The sequence below is a fragment of the Alosa pseudoharengus genome, unplaced genomic scaffold, assembly GCF_046254945.1.
Source record: "Alosa pseudoharengus isolate Yale_2024_CS ecotype anadromous, Long Island Sound unplaced genomic scaffold, YU_APseudo_1.1 YU_APseudo_1.1_scf_24, whole genome shotgun sequence".
Lineage (NCBI taxonomy): Eukaryota > Metazoa > Chordata > Actinopteri > Clupeiformes > Clupeidae > Alosa > Alosa pseudoharengus.
The window spans coordinates 19,445,528-19,471,855 of record NW_027468689.1 but is presented as its reverse complement, the minus strand read 5'-3'; the positions used below and the strand labels follow the sequence as shown (position 1 = coordinate 19,471,855).

Here is a 26,328-nt window from a genome sequence, read left to right as displayed (position 1 = left end):
TGTGTGCAAGTGACAGTGCATTAGTAACAAGGGTTGATCTGTGTGTATACTACATGGCTAACCCTAGGTTTCTCTGTGTGTGTGCGTGTGTTTGAATTTGCCATGTGGGGTCGGGGTTCACATATGTATTTATGTATTTATTATGAGTATGCATACTGTAGGTTAACTGCATTTGTATTACTGCATTGTGTTCTGAACAGAAATACTATTAAGAAGCTTAAAGTCATGCCTGTGTAACACAGAAAAAAATGAAAGTAGGCCTACAGGAAACCCCTCTATGTGCTCTCATATCTCTCTATCCCTCTCTTTCTCTCCCTCTCCCTTTCTTTCTCTCTCCCTCTCTCTCACTTGTCTCTCTCTCTCACTCACTCACTCACTCACTTGGGATTAAGTCGGATAGACAGGGATTACTGCCCTCTTTTCCCGAGACACTCTGGAAGGGAATATCACCCGGCTGTTCCCACTGTACGCTTGCCAGTGGCAGGGGAGCCTCCGTGGACCAACATGGAGTTTGATGCCGCATTTTTACTATAACATGAAGCCTTGGAGATCAGCAAAGTTGTGAGTTGAAGAGGAGAACTCCAGAGAGAACAAGAGAGAGAGAGAGACCGAGAGAGAAGAGAAGAAGAGGTAAGCAAGCAGGATTTAAGTACTTAACCCAGTGATTGGTCGTGTTGCGTTAGGCTCTGGCTAAGCCCAACAGGAGATCGCTAAAGGATAAAGTCGTGTTCTACTTGTTTTATTCACCGTTCCTATTAAAAACGTCCATGCCCCCTACTGCCAGAAATTGAGGAGGATTGCACTGTCAAGATTACTTCAGCAGATACACTACGACATACACATGCAAGTTGGATAGGTCTTTGTGTTGTCAATGTGGAATGATCTTCCATAGAGGAATCCGATCCGGAGGGGTGCCTGGTTGGAATCTGGTCTAAGCCTGCTGTATCCCTCCTGCTGGCATCCACACTGAAGGTCAAGAGAGACCCACTTTGACAGCAGAACCCACGATATGAGGCCAGCTCTGGAGACCAAACCTCCCACCTCTCCTGTCCTGGGTGAAAATGGTGAGAGAGAACGATACAACTACAAGAATATTATGAACAATGATATACTTCCCACTTTCTAATTTTTAATCCAGTTTTGAACACTAGATAGAGATAGAGAGAGAACAGCCCAGCGAGAAGCGACTTGTATGTGGATGATGTGTGTTCACAGTCTGGTTCTCTGACACATCTACTCCATGATTCAGGTTTGACACAAATCCTGGCCCTGGTGGTGGAGGAGGTGAGGGACTCCATCAGCAGAGACATCAATGGAGCTGACCTGCTCTACAGCCTCCTCAATGCCCCCTGGCTGCAGTCTCTACTCAAGGTCAGGCTCCTTACCTGCACTTTCACTGGACACTGAGGTAGCGTTGCTTGGGCTGTTAGGGCCTTTTGACATGGTTGATTGTCATTGGTGGTTAACATCATTCAGTTCTAGTAAACATCACTTAATCTTTCTTGGAAGATGACTCAGGATTAAGAGTATTGAGTATCGAGAGTGCAATTTTCTGTGTTATGTACCATATATTTCTCCAAAAATATTTGCATGCAGTTGTAAGCTATGAATATGTGTGCCACCTACTGCATGACATGCTGATTTATTGTACATTATTATGGATACAAATCCTCATGTTCTCCTTCATAACTAATTTCTGGGTTCCACAGACATTTTTGCTAAAATTACTTTTTTATCTCTCTTTATTTTTCTCTCTCCCATTCTCTCTTCCTTCCTACCTCTCTTCCCTCTCTTTCTCTTTCTCTTTCTCTCTCTCTTTCTCTCTCTCTTTCTCTCCCTCTCTCTCTCCCTTTCTCTCTCTTTCTCTATCTCCTCTCTCTCTCTCTCTCTCTCTCTCTCTCCCTCTCTCTCTCTCTCAGGTGTATGAGTGTTTGCAGAAGTATCTGCGGTCGTCTCCCAGGCCCTACCTCCCCTTTGCCTCGAATCTCTCTCTGCAGGTCAGATTGACAACGTCTGCTTTTAGCCACACAGCTTAAACTTAACCACCCATGTTGACCCTCATTAACACATTGACTAAGTCCCCCTTCTGACATCCTCTCCCCACCCCCTTCCGCCTGTGTGTGTGTGCATGCGTGTGTGTGTGTGTGTGTGTGTGTGTGCATGTGTGCGTGCATGCATGCGTGCATGCATGTGTGTGTGTGTGCATGCATGTGTGTGTGTGTGTGTGCGCGTGCGTGTAGGTGTTGACTGACCTGTCACCTATGGTGGGTCCATCCCCTGAGGCTAGAGAACTGTACGACCTACTGAGGAAGCCTCACATTCAGGTGTGTAATGATTTCACAAATACCTGATCTGGGATTAGTTCATTGTTTTGTACAGGCATCAAGTTTATCTTGGTTAACAAAAGAAGTAGATTGAATATATATAATGTATCTAGGGTCAGAGTTTGAATTGGAATCATGATGGAATTACTCACTGCTTAAATTGCCCTGTTGACCTGAGTGTTGAACTCTTACGTAGTGTTTTTTAGTAAGTAAGCTTTATTTTTGGCTTTCTGTAGCTTGTTAAAAATTACCTTTTGAACTAGACATTCAGCCCAGCAAGTCAGTCAGCCAGGCAGGTCACCCAAGGCACAATTTACGGGATACAATTAGGGTGTAAACAAGGCCATACAGCTCCTTTTAATCAACTCAAACTGTAATGGCAGTAAATACAAGTCAAGCAGTTTAAGGCCACGCACATCCCTAAGCCCAAATTGGATGGGTGCAGGATTCAGTACAAAAGTATCCAAAAAGAATAAGGGATGGTCCGCACGGCAGGTCGCTCCCATTCAGAATTGTATTAGTTCTTGACGTTTCTAGCTGTGCGGCTCTTCCTCAGACCTCAGCCTGTGAGGACGTATGTGGGAGAGTGTTCAGACATGTGGACTCAAACTAGGAGAGGTTATTTATCAAAGTAAGCATGTTCATTTAGTGATTGATGTTGTGGGTCGGAAATGTGTGTAGGCCTTGCTTCTGGCTCATGACTTGGTGGCACAGAAAGACTTCGCCCCTGTGCTGCCCCCCCTGCCTGAAGACCTGCCAGACGACGAGGAGGCCATGAGGATTGTCTGTCTGGTCAAAAACAACCAGCCCCTGGTGAGTGGCGCCCCACACAGATTTGGAGTATAACACACCCCCATAAACCCCCGAATCTAGTTACTCATACTGTATGTTCAGCACATGAGAAAGTATCTCACAATGTTTATAATGGAGTGTGTGTTAGCATCTGGTTGTAACTAGAAGTCAGTTTAACTGTTTTTGTTCTTATATTGCATATTTAGACTGTTAAAGGCCTACTTTTAGTTTTTGATTTGTGCTTCTTTGCATCCACGCTGGATGAACGATGTTGGTGTAATAGTGTCCTTGTCCAATCTTTCATGGACAGCTCTGCATAGAGAAAAACTGAGTTTTCGCCAGAGAAGAGCACTTTGTGTCGTGGGATAGTGATAACTGTCGGTTGTGTTTCCCTCTGTGTGAGAAGGGGGTCGGCGAGGGCACCGTCCACAGCCACTGGGACAAGTTGCGGAGGCTGGCTCGCCAAAAACTAATCCCAGGCCGGAGCTCCGGTTCTGGAAAGCATGGTGGGAGACGACCGCGCCCCCCTCCACGTATAGGCAGCCTTCCCTCAGCACACCCGCTGTCCACTCCGTGCCCTTCCGCAGCAGAGAGCGTGCCCAAGTCCCCCGTGCCATGCTGCAACGCCAATGGCAATGCCGTGAGGGGCTATAACGTGTGCCAGCAGAGCAGTGCATTCTGGGAAGGGGGGTTCAATCACTCCGCCCCTTCTGTCTGCAGCTCTGTTGTTATTGGTAAGGACTGGGACTGAGACAGGAAGACACAGCCCAGTAAAAGCCTAAACTGGGGCTTTGTGGATTTTGTTTGGTGGTCTGTAGTTTTTTTATGTCAGCGTTTTCTCAACACATTTCTTGCATGATTTTGAAAAGAGCTCTCAATCAGTTCAGAAGTTCCCAAACGCATATCGCTAACTTTTCTGCTTTCTTCTTTCTCAATCATTTCACTCCCTTGTCCTCCACCTGTCATTTGCCATTCCTCTTTCCTCCCTCTTCTCTCTCTCTCTTTCTCCATCTCTGTCTAAAGATGACATGATAGAGGAGGTGAATACCTCCCCCCACACCGCCCCCCACTCCCCCCACCACCGCTTCCCCCAGCCCCATCAGTGGGCCCTCTCCCCCCCTTACTACCACACCTACTGCCCCTCTCTGAACTACCCTGAGCCCCTGGTGCCCCCGCTCTCCCCCCGCGCCCCTCTGCGGGCCTGCACGGCCCCGTCCAGCCCCAGGCAGCTGCGTCGGAGTCGGGGGCAGATGCCGGGGCAGGGACATTGGCCGGGCCGCGGGCTAATGGAACCGGTGGCTCTGGCCAAGCAGGAGAGCCTGGACGAGCTGCGCTCGAGCGTGCAGGAGGCGGCCGGCCACATGGAGCGCAGCACCAACGACGTGTGCCTGCTGGGCCGCAAGATGGCCGCCGCCACCGAGCGCATGTCCGAAAGCGTGCAGGAGAATGCGCAGGCCCTCGCCATGCTCGCCGTGGTGGTGGACAAGCTGCAGGGACTGGTCACCACCAGCAATAACACCTCAACGTCGCCCATCAACTCGACAGAATCCGTGCACAGCGACACCTTGGTCGATCACGATCGTTCTAGTCAGATGTCCAGAAATGGGCCCAACAGTGCCACTCAGCCTAGCGGTGCCCCCAGTAATGGGGCACTTCTTCAAGCCAACGTGCCTGACATTGTGCTGCCCAGTGACGACAAGCACGACTACGCTGTGCCCCGCAGCAATCCGGTCTGCAACCTGCCCATTCTGAAGAGCTCCCCGCGCAGCAAGAGCCGGACCGTACGCCGCTCTCCTCCCCCACGCCATGCCAGGTGTCCTTCCTGTTCTTCTTCATCATCATCATCCTCCTCCTCCTCCTCCTCATCCTCAGGTCCCATGACCTACTTCCTGGAGAGGCCACTGAGGCCACGGGGGAACCTCTCCTCCCCCAATCGGAGGACGCCATCGGTGTCGCCGTGCAGGGCTGCAAACGGTCAGCCCTCTCTGCCAAACGGCACGGGGTCGGCGAAAGTCGAGACCGACGGCACCGGCTGCCTGTCAGTCAAAAAGAAGAGGAGGAAGAAGAAGAGGAAGTGAAGTCACCACAGCCCCTCTCTTCTTCTTCAGTCACAGACACTCCTCTGCGTCACACTCCTCGTCTTCTGGAAGGTTCCAGAACAGTGTGTCACACAGGCAATGCTTGATATTTTTAACCCGTTTCTGTCCACCCTCCTTCATGGAATGTTCCTTCATGGAATGTTTTAGCATTCCTACATTTCCTTCACCACTGTGTGTCCACCCATTCCATTAACCCATAATGGGATTGGCAGATAGAGATGCCAATCTCGTTGGAATTCTCCTCATTGGTTAACACCATATTCATACATATGTATCAATGAATACTAAAGGTCTTTTTTTCTCAAAACATCTAGTTCTGTTATAGTATCATAGATCATAATTCATAGTTTCGTAGTTTTGTCATCTTATCATGGAAATAACATCTAGTTTGGTCAATGAAATAACATCCATTGCTCACAACAGCTCCACTATAACATTCTTAACATCTCTGTCCTTCATCTTGAATCGTGACATTACTTCAGTTTCTTTCTGTGATGCACTATTCAGCTCTGCATGCCATGTCATCTTCGTGTCTTATGGTGACCCAAACATGGCTGTGTGTGTGAGACTCTTCTCTGTGGACATATGGCCGTGCTGGCTGTGGTGTAAAAGTGTGTGTGTCCTCTCATGCTGAACCTATCTTCGTGGGAGCAGTTTTCCTATTTTATCATCACCCTTTGCACACAGCCGTTTCTTCATCGCATGCCAGTTGTGCCTCTCTAATCCATACTTGCATGCGTGTGTGTGTCCCTTTTATCATTCTGTGTCCTTGTCATCCACGCTGCGCCCTCATCATCCATCAAGTTATGTTCTGAAAACATTTGTACTCAAACATAGAAAGAACAGATTAAGAAACAAATCCATTCCATTAGCAGTCTTTCAGTCTCTCTCTCTCTCTCTCGCTCTCTTTATTCACTTTCAGTGTTCAGTTTCTCTCCTCCCATGGAGAAAGCCGCTGTGTGTGTCTTCAGCAACTCATCCACCATGAGAGACCCTCTTGCCTGAAGTTACCCTCATCTCATTCTGTTTACGTCTTGTGTGTGTCGGTCCCCTTTTTGAGCGCATGTGAGTAAATCTTTCCCCTGAATGAATGTAAGTGAATTTGTTTGTTTGTTTGTTTTCAGGGAGCTACAATAAGGCGAGATGAGGGGACAGGAGAAATATTCGTGGCAAGGGTCATCCACGGAGGACTGGCTGACCGCAGCGGTGAGGATAAAACTAGGCTGAGACTAGACTAAGGCTGAAACCATGCATCAGGACATTATATCAGCCCTAGTGCTAAACATCCATTATGCCAACATCAGCTTAAAAAATACTGATAACAACAACAACAATAATCGTTAAAATAGTTAAAAGTGACTTTGCAAACACAACAAAAGTATAAAAATGTGTTTTTTCTATATGGAGTGTTTGTGAACATTTAATATTCTAAATTATCTTGTATCTAGGGGATATATTTTTTTAAATATCCTTTGGAGTGTGTGTGTGGACTTGCATTGTCTGTTTATTTCCATGCTGTAGGCTTGTTACATGCAGGAGACCGACTTGTGGAAGTGAATGGTCACCCTGTCTTTGGTCTCGAACCTGAGCAAATCATAAACATACTGGTTAGTTTACTCACACACACACACACACACACATACACACACACACACACACACACACACACACACACACACACACACACACACAGACACACACACACACACACACACACACACAGTTATTGTTTTACTATTACCTACAGTATTTATTTCTGGACCATGTGGATGTTCTATGACATAGAAGTCTTTCTTCTCCCTCTGACTGACAGGCCTGCTCCCAGGGCACCATCATGTTTAAAGTGGTTCCCATTACTGACCGACCTGTCAACAACCAGACCATGGTGAGCTCTGCTCCGCTTCTTTAGACATACTAGAGCAGATTATCAGAATAGACCAATCTAGATAACATTTTAACGGATCATTAGATAAGCCTATTAGATCTACAGTACCCAAGCTGATATACTATTCCACGACCTGCTCCAGAATCAGTTGCTATCTATTAAGCTAAATCACTGGAATTAATACACACAGAATAACACAAATACAATATAGATATTTTTAAAAAAAATCAAGTTTGAACAACTGCAAACATTCATGAATAGAAATGTCTTGAAATTTGAAAATGGTCTCAGTTGCCTTCATTTGTTTTGATGTGTGTAAATGTATTTCTGTGTGTGTGTGTGTGTGTGTGTGTGTGTGTGTGTGTGTGTGTGTGTGTGTGTGTGTGTGTGTGTGTATGTCTGTTTTGTGTGGGGCTATGGAGGTATCCGCTTGTGTGTGTGCGTGTGTGTTTGTGTGTGTGTTTCTATACACCTCTGCTCTGCTCCTGACTGTCTCCCTCTGTGTGTGTGTGTGTTTGTGTGTGCTCCTTTGTGTGAGTATGTGTGTGTGCTACTTTATCTATCTATGCATGTGTTTGTACGTTCCTGTCTTTGTCTCTTTGTGCGTTTGCCTTTTTGCCCATCTCTGTCTGTCTGTCTGAGTGTGTGTGTGTGTGTGTGTGTGTGCGTGTGTGTGCAAGTGTGTGTGTGTGTGCGTGTGTGCATGTGCGTTTGTGTGGATATGTGTACACTGGACGTCAATGTGTGCGCATGTTTGCTTGTTGTCCATGTCTCCACGTCTCTGTCTACCTGTGTGTGTGTGTGTCTGTGTGCGTTCATGTGCCCTTGCATGTTATCCTCTGTGTGTGTGTGTGTGTGTGTGTGTGTGTGTGTGTGTGTGTGTGTGTGTGTGTGTGTGTGTGTGTGTGTGTGTGTGTGTGTGTGTGTGTGTCTGTGTGCCTGTGTGCGTTCATGTGCCCTTGCATGTTATCCTCTGTGTATGTGTGCGTGTGTGTGTGTGTGTGTGTGTGTAACTCCCCGCCTCTACTAGCTGTACGTGCGAGCCATGGCAGACTACAGTCCCAACCAGGACCCCAGCATCCCCTGCGCAGACGCAGGCATGGCCTTCTGCAAGGGAGACGTGCTGGAGATCGTGGACCAGACGGACGCCCTCTGGTGGCAGGCCAAGAAACTGCCCAGCACCTCGCTCTGCGCTGGCCTCGTCCCCTCCACCAGCCTACTTAAGAGGTCAGGGTCGACGGATTATGCCGATTGCCATTGTAGCCCCCAGTACATATATTCCCCAGTTGTCATATGCTAGGGTTAGAGGTCAACGATGTAATAGCTGGGGGAAGGCGGGGGGTCAGCCTGTTGTTGTTTTGTAATCAATCCCACTTGTACGTGAGTAATCTGCTCAGTGTGCGTCATGAGGTCATGTGTGTGTACATCCATGTGTCAACTGTCGGTTGCTATTTCTGTGTGTGTGTGTGTGTGTGTGTGTGTGTGTGTGTGTGTGTGTGTGTTTGTTTGTTTGTTCTCTCAGGAAGCAGAAAGAGTTTTGGTGGTCACAGCCATTCCCAATTCAAGCTGGTCTCAAAACCTGTGAGTATTACAAGAGCTGCATGTGAACCCAGCCTAATATACACAAATAATACACATATATAAACATATGTTTAAATCCAATAGTCCTTCTCAGCCTTAGATAGTTATTGCTGTTGGTATACAACTTTTCAAATGCAAGTTTTCAATTCAAAAACAACAAATTTAGCTAGCACAAAATATATATTGTACAATTTAAAAAACCCTATATTTTACCTTAGACTAAACTGAATATATTTGTCTAAAATAACTGTTGAGAAGTGAGATTTTGTTCTTATACGAGCTTATTTCCTTTCCATTCCTGCTGACCAATAGTGAGCACGGTTGATGAAGGTGAGCAATGTGGGGGAAAATGGCGCTTATGGGAACATTAGATCTAGGCCTGTTCTAGGAGTTGTTTTTCTCATCAATCTGTCTCTTCTGTCTGTTCAGAGGAAGACCTCATGGCCATCGATGACAAATGCGTAGAGACAGGTGAGCAACCTTGTCTTTACGTTGATGCAGTATATATATATATATATATATATATATTATTTTATTGTTTTAAATGATCATATAAGCATCATAAATTAATAAAGCAGAAAATCAGATAAACAATACAATGTAATACAATGTAAATCTATCTTCTGCAGATGAGGAGGCTTTTGAATCTGGTAGGTAAGTCCTTACTTAAACACCTAACACATACAAATTTCTCATAATACTCATTTCTCATAAAGTTGAGTTAGATCTCAATACAATCATCTGGTGCTTGCCCTCTGATGACTAAAATCTATAGTTGTGTATGTTTCACAGTGACCTGAAACAATATGTGTAAATGCAGTGCTTGCTGATGTTGTCTTTTTCTCTTGTCCTGTTGGCTTGGTAGAAGAGCTCAAGGAAGGTGTGTAACCAGTGTGTGTGTGTGTGTGTGTGTGTGTGCAGCCAGGTGTATGTGTGTGTTTCACCATTTGCTCTTATCATATCTTATCATGCTGATTTGCCAAGTGCTACCTTGGTAACTTTAAAGAATATATTGTAGTTCTGTCCTATGTCTTACCATACACTTATCTGACGCCATACATTTCTGGATTGTAGATGACAGTGATTTCAGCAGCAATGTCGCAGGAGTTTACTTGGGTACGTGTGTCTGTTTTTGTCTCCCCCTCCTTAATACTATTTCAGTCGCACCACTTGCTGTTAACTGGTCTAAAAACTGAATTGTTAGTAAATAATTTGCTTCACTCATTAGTTGACGTACCCATCCATAGGTTTCGTACTGTGATATTAGTTATATACTGAGATATACTTTAAGAGTTTAAGTAACTATTGGTTCATACTTCAGTGGTACGGTCTACATTGAATTTACTTTATTAAAATAAAAGAGTGAAATAAGTAAAAGAGTGGTAATAGTAGTGTTTGATCTGTGGAACTTACTGATGGCATATGGTGTTTGTTATGTGTTTATTTATTTATTTATTTAAATTTTTTTTGTGTGTTTGTGCGGTGCTTAGCGGGTTTCCGGAAGAGCCTGCGTCTGTGTCGAAGGCGCAAGGCCCAGGCCAGTGGTTACGGCCAGACCTGCACCTCTCGCTGCCCCAGCAGCTGCCTCACCGCCCTGGAGAACCCGTACGAGGAGGTGGTGCGACACCAGCGCCACCCAGGGGACGCCCACCGCCTCATCGCCCTGATAGGTGAGAGAGGCGCAGCTTAAGAGGGGTTCACATTACTGTACACACGCAAACAGCAGCGATGAAACACATTATTTTCAAAGGCTTGCACGCAAGAACTGGTCTGCCACTGCGACAGATAGATTTCACATTGTGGAGCCGCGGTAGCGTTGCTACCTGGGGAACTGTCGGGTTGAATTTGATTCCTAAATGCTGCAAGTCCCTGTTGCTTCAGATGAAAGTGTCTGCAAAACTACTTCTACATACTACATTTGTTGTATGTGTGTCTTCTGTGTTCTTGTGTGTGTGTGTGTGTGTGTGTGTGTGTGTGTGTGTGTGTGTGTGTGTGTGTGTGTGTGTGTGTGTTCACAGGTGTGTGTCCTTCCTAACAATGTTTGTGTGTGTGTCTTTCCAGGTCCTTCTGGCGTTGGTGTGAATGAGCTCCGCAGGAGGCTTATTGAGATTGACCCAAAGACCTACCAGGGTGCAGTGCCACGTAAGTGCATCCTCCGCAGACGTGCTAGACTAATCAACTGCAGTGGTGTGTTGATATCAGCTGCTGATTATTGTTGTCGTTTTTTATTTATGTTCAGACACCACAAGGCCTAGAAAGAGCTATGAGGAGTCTGGGAGAGAGTATCACTTCATCAGCAGAGAACTGTTTGAGAACATGGCTTACAATCACAGGTGAGGTGCCACACTTGGGGCCCTAATTTAAAAGGTGGGCAAAGTGCAAAGTGTCTCAGCAAGCAAAGTTCTCGTGCATGAACTATAACTATCGTGGTGCATGTGTGTACCACTCAGCTGACTCATCAGTGTCTGCACAACCCATGTAAAACCTGTGTTAAATTAGCAAATTGGTATTAAGGTAATTAGTTAGTTAGCCCGCTGGCGCATCGGGGTCCGGTTCGCCCTGTCGGGACTTATTTTCACGATAATGACCGGCGTTCTATAGATTATCCCTTACTTATTTAGACTTAAAGCAACACAGCAACACAATGCACTTCCTTAAAGTAAAGGCGTCAAACTTATCTTAATGCAACAATGACTTACAATACAGAGAATTAAGTTTCTTATGTTGCCAAAGCGTGCCTGGAACATTTGATATTGCATTACTAAACAAACCATTAAGTCGGTTTTTGACTAACTGGGTACTGTCTTAGCGTTAAATGGTGTTAAATATTGACGCCAAGTGGCACAAATATGGATTTTTTTGCAAAGATTATTTGAATGTGCTCTTGTGGGAATTTTCCTTCTTTTCGACAGTTCGTCTGCTAAAAAATATATTTTTATGTGACTATATATTGTCAGTGTTTTTCTTGTTCATGTTTGCACCAGGTTACCATGTTATACTCTTGACCTTTGATCTCTATCGCTCAGGTTTATTGAATACGGGGAACACAGAGGTTATCTCTATGGCACCAGCATAGATGCTGTCAAGCAAATACTGCACACTGGGAAAGTCTGCATCATTGACATCGATCCCCATGTGAGTGTCAAGAGGGTTTTTTGTCTTGTCTTGATCCGCCTCCATTACCTCCATTGTGTACTTTTACAAACATTAGTTATACACAGGTGTGTGTGTGTGTGTGTGTGTGTGTGTGTGTGTGTGTGTGTGTGTGTGTGTGTGTGTGTGTGTGTGCCATTACCACTTCAAAATTAGGTTGTCCTCAGTTCAAAATATTGTTCAGTGTCACTATAGCAGCCTCAGGCTCAACATTACAGCAATTACACACTATTATTATGTTAACTCCTGTGGACTCCTTTTATCCATTTCTTCTGCCTTTGCATTGTACAGTAGCCTGGCTAACGTCAGACCTCATCTCATTGAGATGGGGTCTGGGAACTAGACATTCATTTTCTCGTATTTGAAACGTGGTTTATGAATGCCTAGAGCCGTTTATTGGGCGCTAAGAATGTCTATCAAATGCGTCTGTACGTAGCTCATAACGGCTTCGGTGTGTCGTCATCGTCTTGCTGCCCTCCCTCCGTTCTGTGATTGGTCCCCTAACAGAGGCGAAAATTTGCTCCATGGAATCCAGGCTGCCTAGCAGCGTGAATAAAATCGTGCGCATAAGGCAGCATGGGAAAACCCAGGCTAATTGTACAGCTGATCTTTTTGCCTTTGCTTTTTGTGATTCCCTGTATGTTGTTTTGTTGACTCTCCTAACATTGTAATTGATGGTGTTTCCCAGGGCATTCAAGCAGTGCGGACTCATGAGCTGAAAGCCTACATCATCTATATCAAACCTCCTCCAGCTGACAGCATGAGGCTCACCAGGAAGAACTCCGAGATCATCACCAACTACTACATCACCCGGCCTTTCAAAGTGAGTCGGCCTTCTGGCCCATCCATGCTTAAGTAAACCAAATAGTCCATGCCCATGGGAAAGTGGGCAGTTCCTACTAAGTGGTGATACACTGAAATGTAAATCTCTTGTAAAAATATAAATGTGGTTATGGTAGTAGCTACAATGTAGCATAATTCAGGCGAAATATGTCAATTGCATCCAGTTTTGAGGCCTGAATTTATATGTCTAGAAAAAGAAAATGTTTTATTAATTTCTCCCTCCTGTCCTCCTTCCTTCTCTTTTACACTCTCTTTCCCCATCCCTTCTCTCGTTCTTTCTTTCTTTCACTCTTTTGTTCTTTCTTTCTGTCATTCTCTGTCTGTCTGTCTCAGGATGAAGACCTCCAGGAGATAGAGGAGACCGGCCAGAAGATGGAGTCTCACTTCTATCAGTTTTTTGATCACATGATCGTGAACGATAACTTGCAGGAGTCATGCGTTCAGCTGCTCACGGCCATCAGAAAGGCACAGGACGAACCTCAGTGGGTCCCCGCATCCTGGATACGACCCACTAACCAGGCCTGAGAAGAGCAATATGAGAGATTGAAGGAGGAGAGGAGAGGAAGAGAAGAGGCAAGAGGAGGAGGCAGGATGAAGAGAGATACGAAAATGAAAAATGAAGAGTATGGAAATATGAAGGGAAGGAGAAGGTGTGAACACTGTATAGAATATTGAGAACAAAGAAGATGGCTAGTACTTTTCAAAGAAAAGGCAAGATGAGACTGTTGACATGATGGTAAACACGATGGTCTTCAGTGAGGAATGGAAAGACAATGCCTTTTGGGACATTACCATCTAAAGTGTCCATTTTTTCTCCAAAGATCTTTTTATTCATATACACCAACATTTTTATGAAAGCCAACCAAATTTATTCAGAATTTTTTTATTTCAATGGCATGGCCTTTTTCCATGTTTTTCTTTTTCAAGTAGTGCTCAGCAGTTAGATACCTGACTCAGACGGCAGTGTTTTAGATGTAGTCATGCCCTGTCCTTGGTTGCTTTTGATAACATCACTCAATACATGCATAGAGTATCCTGTCAAGAGGTATTCTGTTCAGGGCCACAGAGTCTGGTCTGTGGTTCGGTGGAGTCATGCAGACACATGTGCACTAATTTGTAAACTCACACCTTTTTTACATTTATCACTTATCGATCTATTCTTATTACTCTTTATCGTAAAAAGTAAAATTATGCATGTTGTGTCCTATTTTGAGTGAGCACATTTGTATTTCTTAAATTCCAGGGGGAAATTTAACTTGCTGATTTCTAAATTGTGATTTGATGTTTTAAATTTGTTTTTATTTTTATTTTTCTATAGATTTTGAGTTGTCGTCAATAAAATTGAAATAAATAGCTGACTATTCCTTGAATTTCTCAAAGCATTTCATGTTGCTGTTGCCATTACTGTCCTGCTTGCGCTGATACTAGGGTCTTTATCGGTCTTTATGAGCAATGCGCCTGCCTTCTCAGATTTACGGTAGGATAGGCGACCATGCTTCTTGTATCTCAGGACAACAGTAAACAACTGTCTGACTGGCTGCATCACAGGGAGTGCATGAGTGACCAATCGGTTTCGGCCTAGTACTTGTTCTGTATACAGATTTGATGTGAAAATATCCTGTAACGAAATGGATTCGGAAAGCCTAAAGGTTAGTAGCAGTACTGATTATATATGATAGTTTGGATTCACATAACTTAACGTTAACGTTAGTCAACAACTGATGCTATCCAAAGTTAGCAATAGCTATCGATAGCTGCTAAGTTAATGTTTTGCTTACGTTAACTTATTTTAGAACAAACCGTCGTTGTTTTGTTGGTAACAGTTAACTCGCACAATGCTGCTAATGTAACGTTAAAGTTGTGAAGAAATATAATGACCCAGATCATGTGTATCTCGTTTACAACCCCGATTGAACTTAACCTAGGTGAAGAGCACAAGAAGAAGGGAACTCCCACCCCTGCCTCAGACATCAGTAAGTAAAATTTAATGTAAACTGATATGGGTTGTTCTGTCGAGCTATGCCAACGAGTATAGAAGTACCTCTGGCTATGGGCTAATTCGTGTCCTAATTAGAGAATATCCAACTATCTCCGTATAAATCCGCTTGATATGCAACATTGGTCAGATAAGTGGTCTGTCGTGTGAAAATCACAACTTGATAAGTAAAGTTAGGCTCTGAGGACATCTGGGAATGGAAAAAAGGAACAAAAAGGAGGGTAGCAGCTAGATATAGAAGCTAGTGTTAGAAGGTAATGATTCCCGGGGATGTTTCACACTGTGAGCCGAGGTGTGTCAGGGCGTTTGAGTCCATCTCCCTTCGGTGCCGAGTGTCGTGTCTGGTCTGTGTAGAAGTAATCCCGAAACCTGGCAGATGCTAGTAGTCCGATTTAGCGCAGGATTAATGCTGCGTTTAACGGGACGCGGGCACTGCGTGTTTCACACGTACACGGAATGGCGAAGAAACTGTTCGTAAGTACCAAAAACAATCACATGAACAGAAACACTCTGACCTGCATACCCATGTTTATACTCGAGCCATTAACCAGCTCACGTCTATCAGTAGAGGTAAATGAGGTTGAGAGAGGTAGCTAGCGAACTGTTGCGTATGGATTGGTGGCACGATAGTTGCTCTTCGACTAGTTATGAGTCATGGAAAACCTCTTGATTTCTTCCTTTCAATCGTTTTTAACGGATTTCATTTAGGTTGCTTTCATTTAGGAGTTGGTCATTTGTGATAATTGTAATGTCATCATCGTTTGTGATGCACTTTATTTAACTTATGCTCAGTCTAATGCAATATGCAGCCTAGTTATATAATTAATTCACCTGACGTGAATTCAAACCTGTTTGGTTTAAGAATGATAGCATTTTTCCTACTTATTGGTTATTTGGTTAATTGTTTGATCTGTCACACACAGTTCTGCACTGGGAATTAGGCCTTATTTGTTGTGGTCAACAGGTTATGGTGTCTAGAGTTAAGTTAATTTAATAGTATTTAATATGTACTTAATATGCAGGCACTCTCCTATCCTCTAGTATAGTATTGACAGATGCAGGGACGTTTAAATGTTATTCCATTGCTGTAAGTTGCTTTGAAAACGTGTCAGCCAAATAAATAAATGTAAACATACGGTAACACTTTACTTGACAGACATGACACTGTCATGAACATATGACACTGTTTATGACACATTCATGACAGTATTATGTCACTCTTATGTCAATACTGTCAAGTAAAGTGTAACCAAACATACTTTAACCTCAATCTACTGCTGCTGTTCTTATTCTGTCTTGTTTCTCTGTCTGGTTTTGACAGCGGGGACGAACTCTGCCCTCCTTGGCCAGGTGAGTTGTCACTCTTGGCCTCTCTCTCACCCCATGCCACTGATAAGCTAATTAGAGTGTAATATGTACTCAAGACAACCCAATTCCTTTTTTGCTTTCAACCGATTTTACTCCTCTGACCATTTACTGTGCTCTTCACTTTCCCTCCCCTCTATGATCTTGCTGATTTCACCAATGAAGTGATGACACACTAGGTGAGTAAGAAAGTGGCTTCTTACGGAATGACATTTCACTGACCATGGCTGAATGCACTGTGCAGTCCTCTACACAAGGAACAAGGCATTTTGGAACATACCCATAGTTTCCATGAGACATCCAAGTTTAGCATCCTCCAGTTCTCATCTGTTATTTTCTGTTATATCATATTAGGAACATATCATAGTTTCCATGTTTAACACTCTCCTCTTCTATTGTATCATATTGTGTATCAGTGTCACATAATGGCATGTCATGTGATATTAAGTCATAATATTATTTGACTGCGCATCATAGATATACATATGTCTATGACTGCACATAATATCATGTCATGTGCTGCATCATATCTAGTTCTAATTCTATTCTATTAATTCTACTCATTCAGATGAGGTTCCAGTGCCCAGGACCAGAAGGAAGAAGGCCAAGCGAGAGACCGATGGCACGGAGGATACAGAGGGTGGTGAGAGGCTGGCCATTACATTTGATGCAGATACTAACAAAGCCTGTTGAAATAATGTCTACAGAATGTAATTGAATTATATAGCAGGTGTAATAACATTACATACATGGCAAGAAGTGAGCCCCAAAATGAAACATCAATTACAATGGCACAAGGATACGAGTATTCACACATATGGTTATGGTTATGGGATTTGGCAGACGCCTTTGTCCAAACCGACATACCCTCATGGTTTTAAGAGATCAGATTGATAGCTGGATACAACAGGCTATTTTAATATTAGTGTAATTGTGTGTGTGTGTGTGTGTGGTAGGTGTGTGATATGTATTCATCATATCTGTGCATGTGTGCATGCAGATACTGCTATGGAGATGGGGGGTCTAGCGAGTCGTAGGCAGTCGGGCAGCCAAACACCTGTGACCCCTGAACTGCAGGAAGTCCCTGCTCCAAGAAAAAAGAAGAAAAAGAAACAACAGACCATCGGTAAGACAACAAGCTCATGGAAGAAACCCAGGCTCAGTATTTTATTTTACTCGGACATCCTGTTTTCTCTTCAGTGCATGGTCATCTCAGTGTGAAAGTACTGAATGTTTTGTTTTGATTGTTGGACTTCAGATCTGGAGGGGGACCAGGCAGGTCTGGTGAATGGTGATGCTGTTGAACAGACCACAGATGGAGAGGAGATACCACGGAAATCCAAAAAGAAAAAGTGAGGGTTACACTTTACTTGACAGTATCGACAAAAGATTAACATGACACTGTCATGAACATGTCATAAACAAGTCATAAACATTTATGACATAACGGGTGTGTTCGAAACGGGTAAAGTTGCTGCCTTTTAAGATATCTAACTGGGGAGCAAGGCAGCAAGTGCGGTTCGAAACCGAAAAAACAAATTCTGCTGCCTTTTAAGATATCTTAGAATTCCCAAATAACGGTCATTTTTGGAGGCAGCATCGAGGCACACTTCATGCTCCCTCCTACCCATAATCCCTTGCGGCAACGTCTGAAACAGCTGTGAAAGGTAAACAAACATGGCGGATGACATCGGTAATGGCTGCTGAATCTGTTTAAAATGTCATTTGTGTGACCTTATTTTGCTTAGATTTGTAGATAAGAGATGAAAAATAAACAATTTACTATCTGATTATGCCATTGTTGTAACCATTAATAGCGTCTGGTCTGATATATCTGCCGGCCGTAAAACTAATTTATACCGTTAGCCTGCTAGCTTACGTAATTTAGTTTAACGTCAGGCCTTTGCTAACGTCATACCGTAGTGTTAACCAAAGATTCAAGAGTGCTACGCTCATTTTTAAAAGATGCATTTAATCCAAAGTCATGTCTAGTGAGACAGCTATGGAGCTAAATTTGTCTCAATAATATTTGTATATGCGCAGAAAAAAATCATATTTGTAACTCGTATATTGATTTTTACAAATATAGATGTGCATTTGTAAATAAAATGCCATTTGTAAAACCGAAAATTTCATTTGTGAAATGTGATTCTGCATTTGTGGATCACCAGCACACACAGTTTTCGTTTTCGCATTTGTGGATCAGCATTTGTGGATCACGTATTTTTGAGACAAACTTCACGGCAGAGAGCAGCCACCCAGATCCACAAGTAGCCTGCTGACACTTTCTAATCCAGTAGATGGCAGTGTTGTTCTATGGGACTCATAACTCACAGAGCTAGCGAAATTATTTCTTAAATCTAACAAGTTATGCCTTTTACAACAAGCTTTTTGATGGAAAAGTGGTGTTTAATTTCCATAATCTTTGTTTAGTAAACGCATAAAACCGTCAGTTTGCAAGCGAAAATCAAGAATTACGATCTTTGAGTTTGTTTAGTTACCTAGCAACCTTTCACACTGTCAGTTCTTGCAGTTCATTCGCCTTGAACGTTCCACCGAGCCTGAGGGGTACACTTACCATTTTCGGGATTTCTCACACTGCTATGTTTCCCGATGCACTTCAACACACAGGAAAAAATCAAACAGAGGACAAACGTTTCCAAAAAGATCAGGGACTACGTCGACAATGGATAATAAACATCAAAAGGGATCCTGGTCGTAATTTTAAGGTAAGTTTTATTATATGTCTGGTGCTGTAAGGCTGAGCCGTCTCCATAACTAGCTTGTATCGCTAGCAGCTAACTAGAACTAGCTAGTTTTAATAGATAGATTAAGGCAGAGAGACAGGTTGTTGAAATATACAGCCTAGTCCAAAATTAGTAGTAGCCTATGTTATTAAAATCTACCACCACAGATGCACTAGTATAAGCATATTCTGAGTGACCTTGTTAGCTTCTAGGCACAAGCTAACCTAGGGAACACGTCATATCAGTTTTCCTAGCTAGGAGGAGGATGTACAGGAGTCACATTGAGTCTGATCAATAAAATTATACATCTATAAATGCTTATATGATTACATTTTATTTGCTGATGCAGATAAACACATACACAAGTGTGCTCTGAGCATTTCCTCCCAGACTGCCTTGTGAAAAGCAAGACTGGCATGACCAAGTTGAAACAGGGAGCCGTGCCAACTGTGTTTGCATGGAGTTCTGTCAGACCAGAGAGGAGTGTTGTTTAGATGAATTAAGTTACTAGTTTGTAATGCATTTATTAACTGTGTAGAGACAGTATTTCTCTGTTGATGATTTCCAGTAATGTTTCCACGGATCTCGATGATCGACATGGTGTAATTGGTTACATGAATTGAACATGAATATCCTTGTAAAAGACCTAATGGGACACATCAATATGTTTCTCTTATACTTCCAGTAAAGACACCCCCTCCGCACCCAGACCATGAATATGCTGCACTGCCTCCCTCACTTCAAGATCAACTTGAGGAAGCCCGCAAGATCATCAGTGATCAAGAACTTTTCATTTTAGAGCTTCAACAAAAACAGTTTTTGATTTCAAATTTTTAAGGTGACGATAAACAGATTTCATTTTATGATACATTTAAAGCTGTGTTTATGGCCCAGAAACCTACTGCAAAAAATATGGTGAGATCATTATGAATCTATACAAAACCTTTACCATCATTATTGTTCATCTTCACGAATCTATACAAATACTTTATCATCATTATTGTTCATCTTTATGAATCTATACAATATGCGAACTTGTATTGTTACCATAGCACCTTATCATGGTCAATGCATCACAGGATCAGTCCCTGTCAGACCTTATAATCACTTCTCATGCTCTTTACTTTTACATACCTGTGAGTGATTTGATTTTGTACGTGTATGTGTGTGTATGTATAAGCTACTGGATGTCTATCTATCTAAAGAATAAAGTACAATTGTATTACACATGGATGATGTCCTTCATAACTATAATTTAATATACCGGAACCAGAACAGGCCGGAACATCAGAAAACATAAAAAAAAAAAAAACATTGATAGGCACACTGGTCTAGGTTTGTAAAGGTAACTTTGTACATAGAAGTTGGTATGGGGAATAATGTAAAAAGGCCTGCCTGTATACTGTAAGCATGGAAAAGGAACCAGATCAGAAAACAGGCTGTTCAAAAAACATTGATAGGCACAATGGTCTAGGTTTGTAAAGGTAACTTTGTACATAGAAGTAGTTGCACTGCGTCTTCCTTATCAATGGCTGCTCAAGTGACTGCTCCACCTGAAAAGATAATCAAACTTTAGACACTTGACACTTCAGAGTTGATATTAACAAATATATGGCATATACATATGTGTGTGTGCGTGTGTATATATACACACGCACATACACTGAGTGTGCAGTGAATTAGGTACATCTGGCATTGAAATGATCTGCCATGAAAATATTACAGCTACATGCTGGTAGTGGTAGGTTGTTTACAGCTGTGATACTTGCGAACACAACTTGAAAGATAGAGGTAATATCTTGGACACTCATTGTACAAAAAAGTCAGGGTTGTGGAAAAGCTCATATTAAGATTGAACAGTATGGATCCAATGTCAATTTTAAACAGACAAGTGATTTGTAAACTAATTACATTTTGAAGAACCTTCCTCAACCCTGGCTACACTGCTCCAAAAACTGAGCAACTCTTATCTTAACATGAATGTTAATACTTACCTTACCTTATGACTTACCTGATAGTTATACTGTCATTATACTATCATTGTCAACAAGCAATAGCAACATGTTCATGCATTGTTACTTTACTGTACACATTTAATTAACTGTATTTTATACCATTTGTACCACTTTGTATTATACCATTTTGCAATAAAAATCCCCCCCAAATAAAATAATAGTTTGACCAAAATTAAAAAAAAAAAAAAAAATAGCAACATGCACCTAGACCTGTCTGGCTTTGCTAATTAGAAACAAAATCATATTTGAGTAGATATCAATGAGGCTTATGTGATACTACAGATAACATGTTAATAAGATAAAATACACATGTTATTTTCAGTCAGACAGGGAAAGGTACATTGTTGATATAAACTCATAATGAACATTTAGCAAGCTGGTTTAACTGTGGCACTGCTATGCGAACTGAGCAGTTTGTCCACTTAGCACTATGCTACCTGTAAGCTATGTTGTAAGGTGCCTCATTTTCCGCACCGCATGTTAAGTGTTACATAAAATCTAACATAGTACAGACAGTCAACAACTCCATATCACAGCTAAGCTTACTACCCCTAGCTGCTACAAGCTAGCAGAAATTGAGGCAAATTGGCGTCCATTCTTACCTTCAATGCCGTGGATAAAACCTTCGATCCAGTTACTGTATCAGCCCGGGGGATGTTGCAGTTGGTACTGGCCCACTGCTCCACATTTTGTATCGTTAATTCGGGCAGACAGGAAAGATTGGTGGTCCATCAAAAAGCTTGTTGTAAAAGGCATAACTTGTTAGATTTAAGAAATAATTTCGCTAGCTCTGTGAGTTATGAGTCCCATAGAACAACACTGCCATCTACTGGATTAGAAAGTGTCAGCAGGCTACTTGTGGATCTGGGTGGCTGCTCTCTGCCGTGAAGTTTGTCTCAAAAATACGTGATCCACAAATGCTGATCCACAAATGCGAAAACGAAAACTGTGTGTGCTGGTGATCCACAAATGCAGAATCACATTTCACAAATAAAATTTTCGGTTTTACAAATGGCATTTTATTTACAAATGCACATCTATATTTGTAAAAATCAATATACGAGTTACAAATATGATTTTTTTATTTGTAGATATCAAAACACACATGCAAATCAAGAAATATTTGTGGATCCCCCTCTGCGCATATACAAATATTATTGAGACAAATTTAGCTCCATAGACAGCTCTCTATGTAGGGAGGGAGGCAGTAGGCAGCTGTCTCCCGTTTCGAACACACCCAACGCTTCTGTTATTAAGCGACATTTGGTTTTTAGTTAGGGTTAGGATTAGGCTTAGGCTTAGGTTTAGGCTTAGGTTAAGGGTTAGGGTTAGGGTTAGAATTAGGGTTAGAGTAAAGGATTAGGGTTAGGGTTCATGTGTCATGACACATGTGTTCATGACAGTGTCATGTCACTCTTATGTCGATACTGTCAAGTAAAGTGTTACCAAAGTGAGTTCTTCTACAGGCAGAATCTATAGAATCTAATCAATACACACTACCCTCAATGCTTGATATGTGGAACAGGACAAGGCAAGCAACTTTATGTTTTACTATAGTGTGACTATAAAGTCAAAAGGCCCATCATTATCTACAGTGCTATTGTCAATGTTATTTAGTGTGTGTTGTCATACAGCATTGCTCTAATAGCTAAACAGCTAACTCATCATTTAAGACAGTTTGCGGCTTGGATTTTTGTGAAGAAAACAGAAGACCGTTATCAGAGTTAAGTGAGCAAATGAAATGTGAGTAATGCAAGTCCTGCAAACCCTATGCGAAACCCAGGAAGCCCAAGGTGGTGGAGATGCAGTATGTTAATGACCTGGACGTCGAGGAGGATGACATCATCTCTGACGCCCAGTCACCGATCCCCCAGCATTCCCTGTTCTCTGCCCCAGTCGGGCAGAGCCAACCTGTGGGGAAAGTGTTCGTGGAACGCGGCCGTGAGTGTTTGTGTCTTTTTTTTACATTCTTCCTGTTCAGTGATCTTACTATTGTTGACATTACTCACTTCTGTATGTGTAGGGCGCTTTCAAGCTGCCGATCGGATCGACAAACGGAAGGCGAGTGATCAGCTGGATACAAACTTCATGGACATCCAGTCCATGTGGACGACCAGAGACGTTTCTTTGAAAGTGCACAGTGGATATAGGTGTGTGTATCGTGTGCGTGTGTTTGAAGAAATTACACTGTAATGTCTGTTTACTGAATGTTAAAACGCCTTCACTTGCACAAGTGAAATCAACTATAGAAATTGGATGATGGATTCTGTTACCTTACTTGTACAGTACCTTAGGTGTTTATTGTTCTAGCGAGGCTAGTCGCTAAGTTTGATGAAACTTTATGAAGTTTAGGGCGGTGGTAGCGTAGTGGCTAAGGAGCCTGAAAAGTTGTGGGTTCAATAATTGACATATGTAAGTTGCTAAATGAATGAATGTAAATATAAAGTATGATAGTCTCCATCTCTCTCTCTGTTGTCTTGTCTTTGTAGGGTGATCGGCCTTTTTGCTCACGGGTTCCTGGCGGGTTACGCGGTGTGGAACATCATCGTGATCTACGTTCTGTCTGGAGAAGATTTCAGCACCCTGGGGAACCTGCTTCAGCAGTACCACAGCTTGGCCTACCCCTCTCAATCTCTGCTCTACCTCCTGCTGACTCTAAGCACTGTGTCTGCCTTTGACAGGTATGGGACAGACATTCATTGCATTATCTTTGAAACACCTTCAGCATAGGGGTGTAACGGTACAGTACATGTATTCGTACCGAAGCGTTTAGGTACAGGACGTTAGGTTCAATACAGGTGTGTACTAAATGTACTTTAAAAGTAATCAACAGTAGGTTTCAAATTCGAGTTCCTACACAAACATGTGGCTGAACATATGTAAATCTATTCTAGACAACTTCAAAAAATATTTGACATCTTTTCAAAATATAATTCATGTAGCACACCAGCAATATTGTCAGTGAATTATTATTTAAAATAATAAGCCATTTATTAAATTGAATTTAAGTTCCAAATTCAGAGCATTCTTTCTTCACAACCTTTTTCTCTGCTCACAGGGTGAACTTGGCCAAAGCCACCATAGCTATGAGGAGTCTGCTCATGTTGGACCCTGTTGCTCTTGCCTCCTTATGTAAGTGAATCACATGACACATACATACATACAGTACATATACATACACACACACACACACACACACAGACTACATTCAGACTGCCATCCTGAAACAATGTTTTAGTATGTCCAGATTGTATCTAGGTTGATAATCTGGTAGGAAGGTATCTAGATTAATAATCTATACAGCATTACCTTCAGTTTTTTTTTGTATTACTTTATTTAAATACAGTGCTTTCATTTACAATCCAATCATTATGACAGGTCTTCTTCTACTGCACTACTATTTACATTTTTTACATTTTGCCCTTCAAAAATAGACAATCAGCAAGAGAAACAAAACACAAAGAACATTACATTGACAGACATTACATGTAATACCTTCAAATTTGATCATTGCAAAAAACAGCGTGGACACTGGGCAGTCTGTCTCCAAAGATCGGCTTTCAGGAAAACAAAATCTGATCTGCCTGCGGTGTGACCATAGCCTTGGACTTCTTGTTATTCCCTTTTCACTGGACAAGGCTTGGACAGGACAGTCAGCGATTGTGCCGGAAGTCGCATATTTGTTTGTGTTTATATTTCAATTTATTAGTAGACACTTTTGACCAAAGTACATCCTAATTTAACTAAGGACCAAACAAAACACACCAGAGAGGTAGCATACCCCTCCCTTTTATTCCCAGAGAAACTCCACACAAGGTTTTGTTTTGTTTGAGGAACAGGCTGCCGCAACTTTGTTTGTTTCCATTTTTAGGGGCCTGGGCAGACTGCAGAGACTGCAGTTTTTTTCACTGTACTCACGGATGATTTCTGAATGTGGCAAAACATTTATGGACTTGAAATAGTGTACCTAAATCACTGACTGCATGCACCTTTGAGTTTGTACTCCTGTTCTGTTCCAACGCAGTATACTTCTCTGCGCTGGTGCTCACCCTCAGCCAACAGATGACCAGTGACCGCATCAACCTCTACCCAAGCTCCAACTCAACCCTTTGGTGAGCCACCTTCTCTTGTACTGGAAATGGTCTTGGGCCGCCATCTCCAATGTATTGTTCAGACCTTGTTTTTGGTGGTGGTGGTAGGGGCAATCATATACAACATCTCAGTATTGATGTGTAGCCTACACATCTAATTTCACATCACTTCTGCTATGGTTGAGGGCAAAAAAGTGTGACACTATTTAACAAACCATCAGCCCCATCATGTTAACAGTGTGACCACTACTACATTTAACTTTTATAGCACTTTTCAAGGCACTCAAAGATAGGTACATGGACATGGTTATATATAGACTTTCTAATGAGACACAGCACTAAAAAAAATCCTCCATAGAAATGTATCGGGATTGTAACGCCAATATGGCAGTTATCTGCACATATCCCGCCCCTTCCGTGGCAAAAAAGTTGACATGTGAATACATTGTGCCAATCATGTGGTGTGTTGTGAATACATCGTGCCAATCATGTGTTGTGATCTCACTGCTGGAGCAAGGTTGGTGTTGTGAAGCCTTGCGCACCGGCATTTCTGCCGAAATAGATACCCGATAAGTGCCCAAAAAGCGTTACAATATGGCCACCGAATGGAGGGACTTGCCTAAAAGGACTTTGGCTATATAAAAACAGTGTCACACAGGTACATGGACAAAAAAAAAAAAGAGGTGGGCAATGAGAAGAGAAAAGCTGGGGAAGTCAATTAACAGAACACTTCTGACTCTTCCCCAGGCCCCCCGGCTCTGAGCACTCCGTCCTGTACCCCTGGGTCATCGTGAACCTGGCAGTCACGCTTATGGTGGGGCTTGCCTGGGCACTCATCTCCACTGGACCCGAGACGGACCACACAGAGGGTAAGATGGCCACGTTCAATAACATAAGGATATTCATTTTGAAATTATCGCTAGAGACTGACCGGATCTATTTTTCTGTCCTCTGCTTTGATCAGAGTTCCTGTTGTCTATGGAAGTGGAATACCCCAAAATTCCAGAAAAGGGTGAAATGCCAGCCTGATACACACAGGGTTCCTTGCACCAATAGCACCTTTTTTACTTGTTACGTTTTAATTAAGTGTTTTGTAAATACACATTTTTTGTATGGTCACTGTATATAGTATTTGGCTGGTCAATACTTGCATGGCATCCTTTTTTAAAAACAAAAATAAATCAGTATACACCACCACACTTGGAAATTCTCATTCTTACCCTTTCTTTACACATTTTTTTGTTTTTAAGTGCGTGTATGGTGAGGGGGTGGTAGGAGTGGCTGTACTTCCAGTAGCGTCCATACCGTACACCTTCCCAATCCCATCTCAGTCTCCCTCCCCCACTTGACACACACACACAGAATATTATAGAGTCCTATTTGAATAGTGGAGAACACAAAAGAGCATCAGCAATAAGTTGTTGTGGGGTCCTTTAT

The 26,328-nt window shown here is 42.5% G+C and overlaps 2 protein-coding genes across 2 annotated transcripts; both read left to right on the top strand.

Moving 5' to 3' along the window:
* Nucleotides 1–1,009: 1,009 nt before the first annotated feature.
* On the top strand, nucleotides 1,010–13,202 carry mpp4b (MAGUK p55 scaffold protein 4b). The gene is made up of 21 exons (XM_076303405.1): nucleotides 1,010–1,064; nucleotides 1,250–1,371; nucleotides 1,920–1,997; nucleotides 2,241–2,324; nucleotides 3,006–3,137; nucleotides 6,340–6,421; nucleotides 6,737–6,822; nucleotides 7,029–7,100; nucleotides 8,131–8,327; nucleotides 8,623–8,681; nucleotides 8,994–9,011; nucleotides 9,111–9,152; nucleotides 9,311–9,331; nucleotides 9,547–9,561; nucleotides 9,756–9,797; nucleotides 10,172–10,351; nucleotides 10,743–10,823; nucleotides 10,921–11,014; nucleotides 11,708–11,816; nucleotides 12,523–12,657; nucleotides 13,011–13,202. Exons 1-21 carry the CDS (start codon nucleotides 1,010–1,012, stop codon nucleotides 13,200–13,202), a joined length of 1,896 nt encoding a protein of 631 aa, XP_076159520.1.
* Nucleotides 13,203–14,217: 1,015 nt separating this feature from the next.
* Nucleotides 14,218–26,076, top strand: tmem237b (transmembrane protein 237b). The gene is made up of 14 exons (XM_076303395.1): nucleotides 14,218–14,326; nucleotides 14,603–14,650; nucleotides 15,995–16,023; nucleotides 16,204–16,217; nucleotides 16,607–16,681; nucleotides 17,039–17,164; nucleotides 17,297–17,390; nucleotides 22,584–22,741; nucleotides 22,824–22,950; nucleotides 23,290–23,481; nucleotides 23,859–23,932; nucleotides 24,825–24,912; nucleotides 25,639–25,760; nucleotides 25,856–26,076. The coding sequence occupies exons 1-14, from the start codon at nucleotides 14,306–14,308 to the stop codon at nucleotides 25,918–25,920; spliced, it is 1,233 nt and encodes a 410-aa protein (XP_076159510.1). The 5' UTR covers nucleotides 14,218–14,305; the 3' UTR covers nucleotides 25,921–26,076.
* The last annotated feature ends 252 nt before the right edge of the window (nucleotides 26,077–26,328 follow it).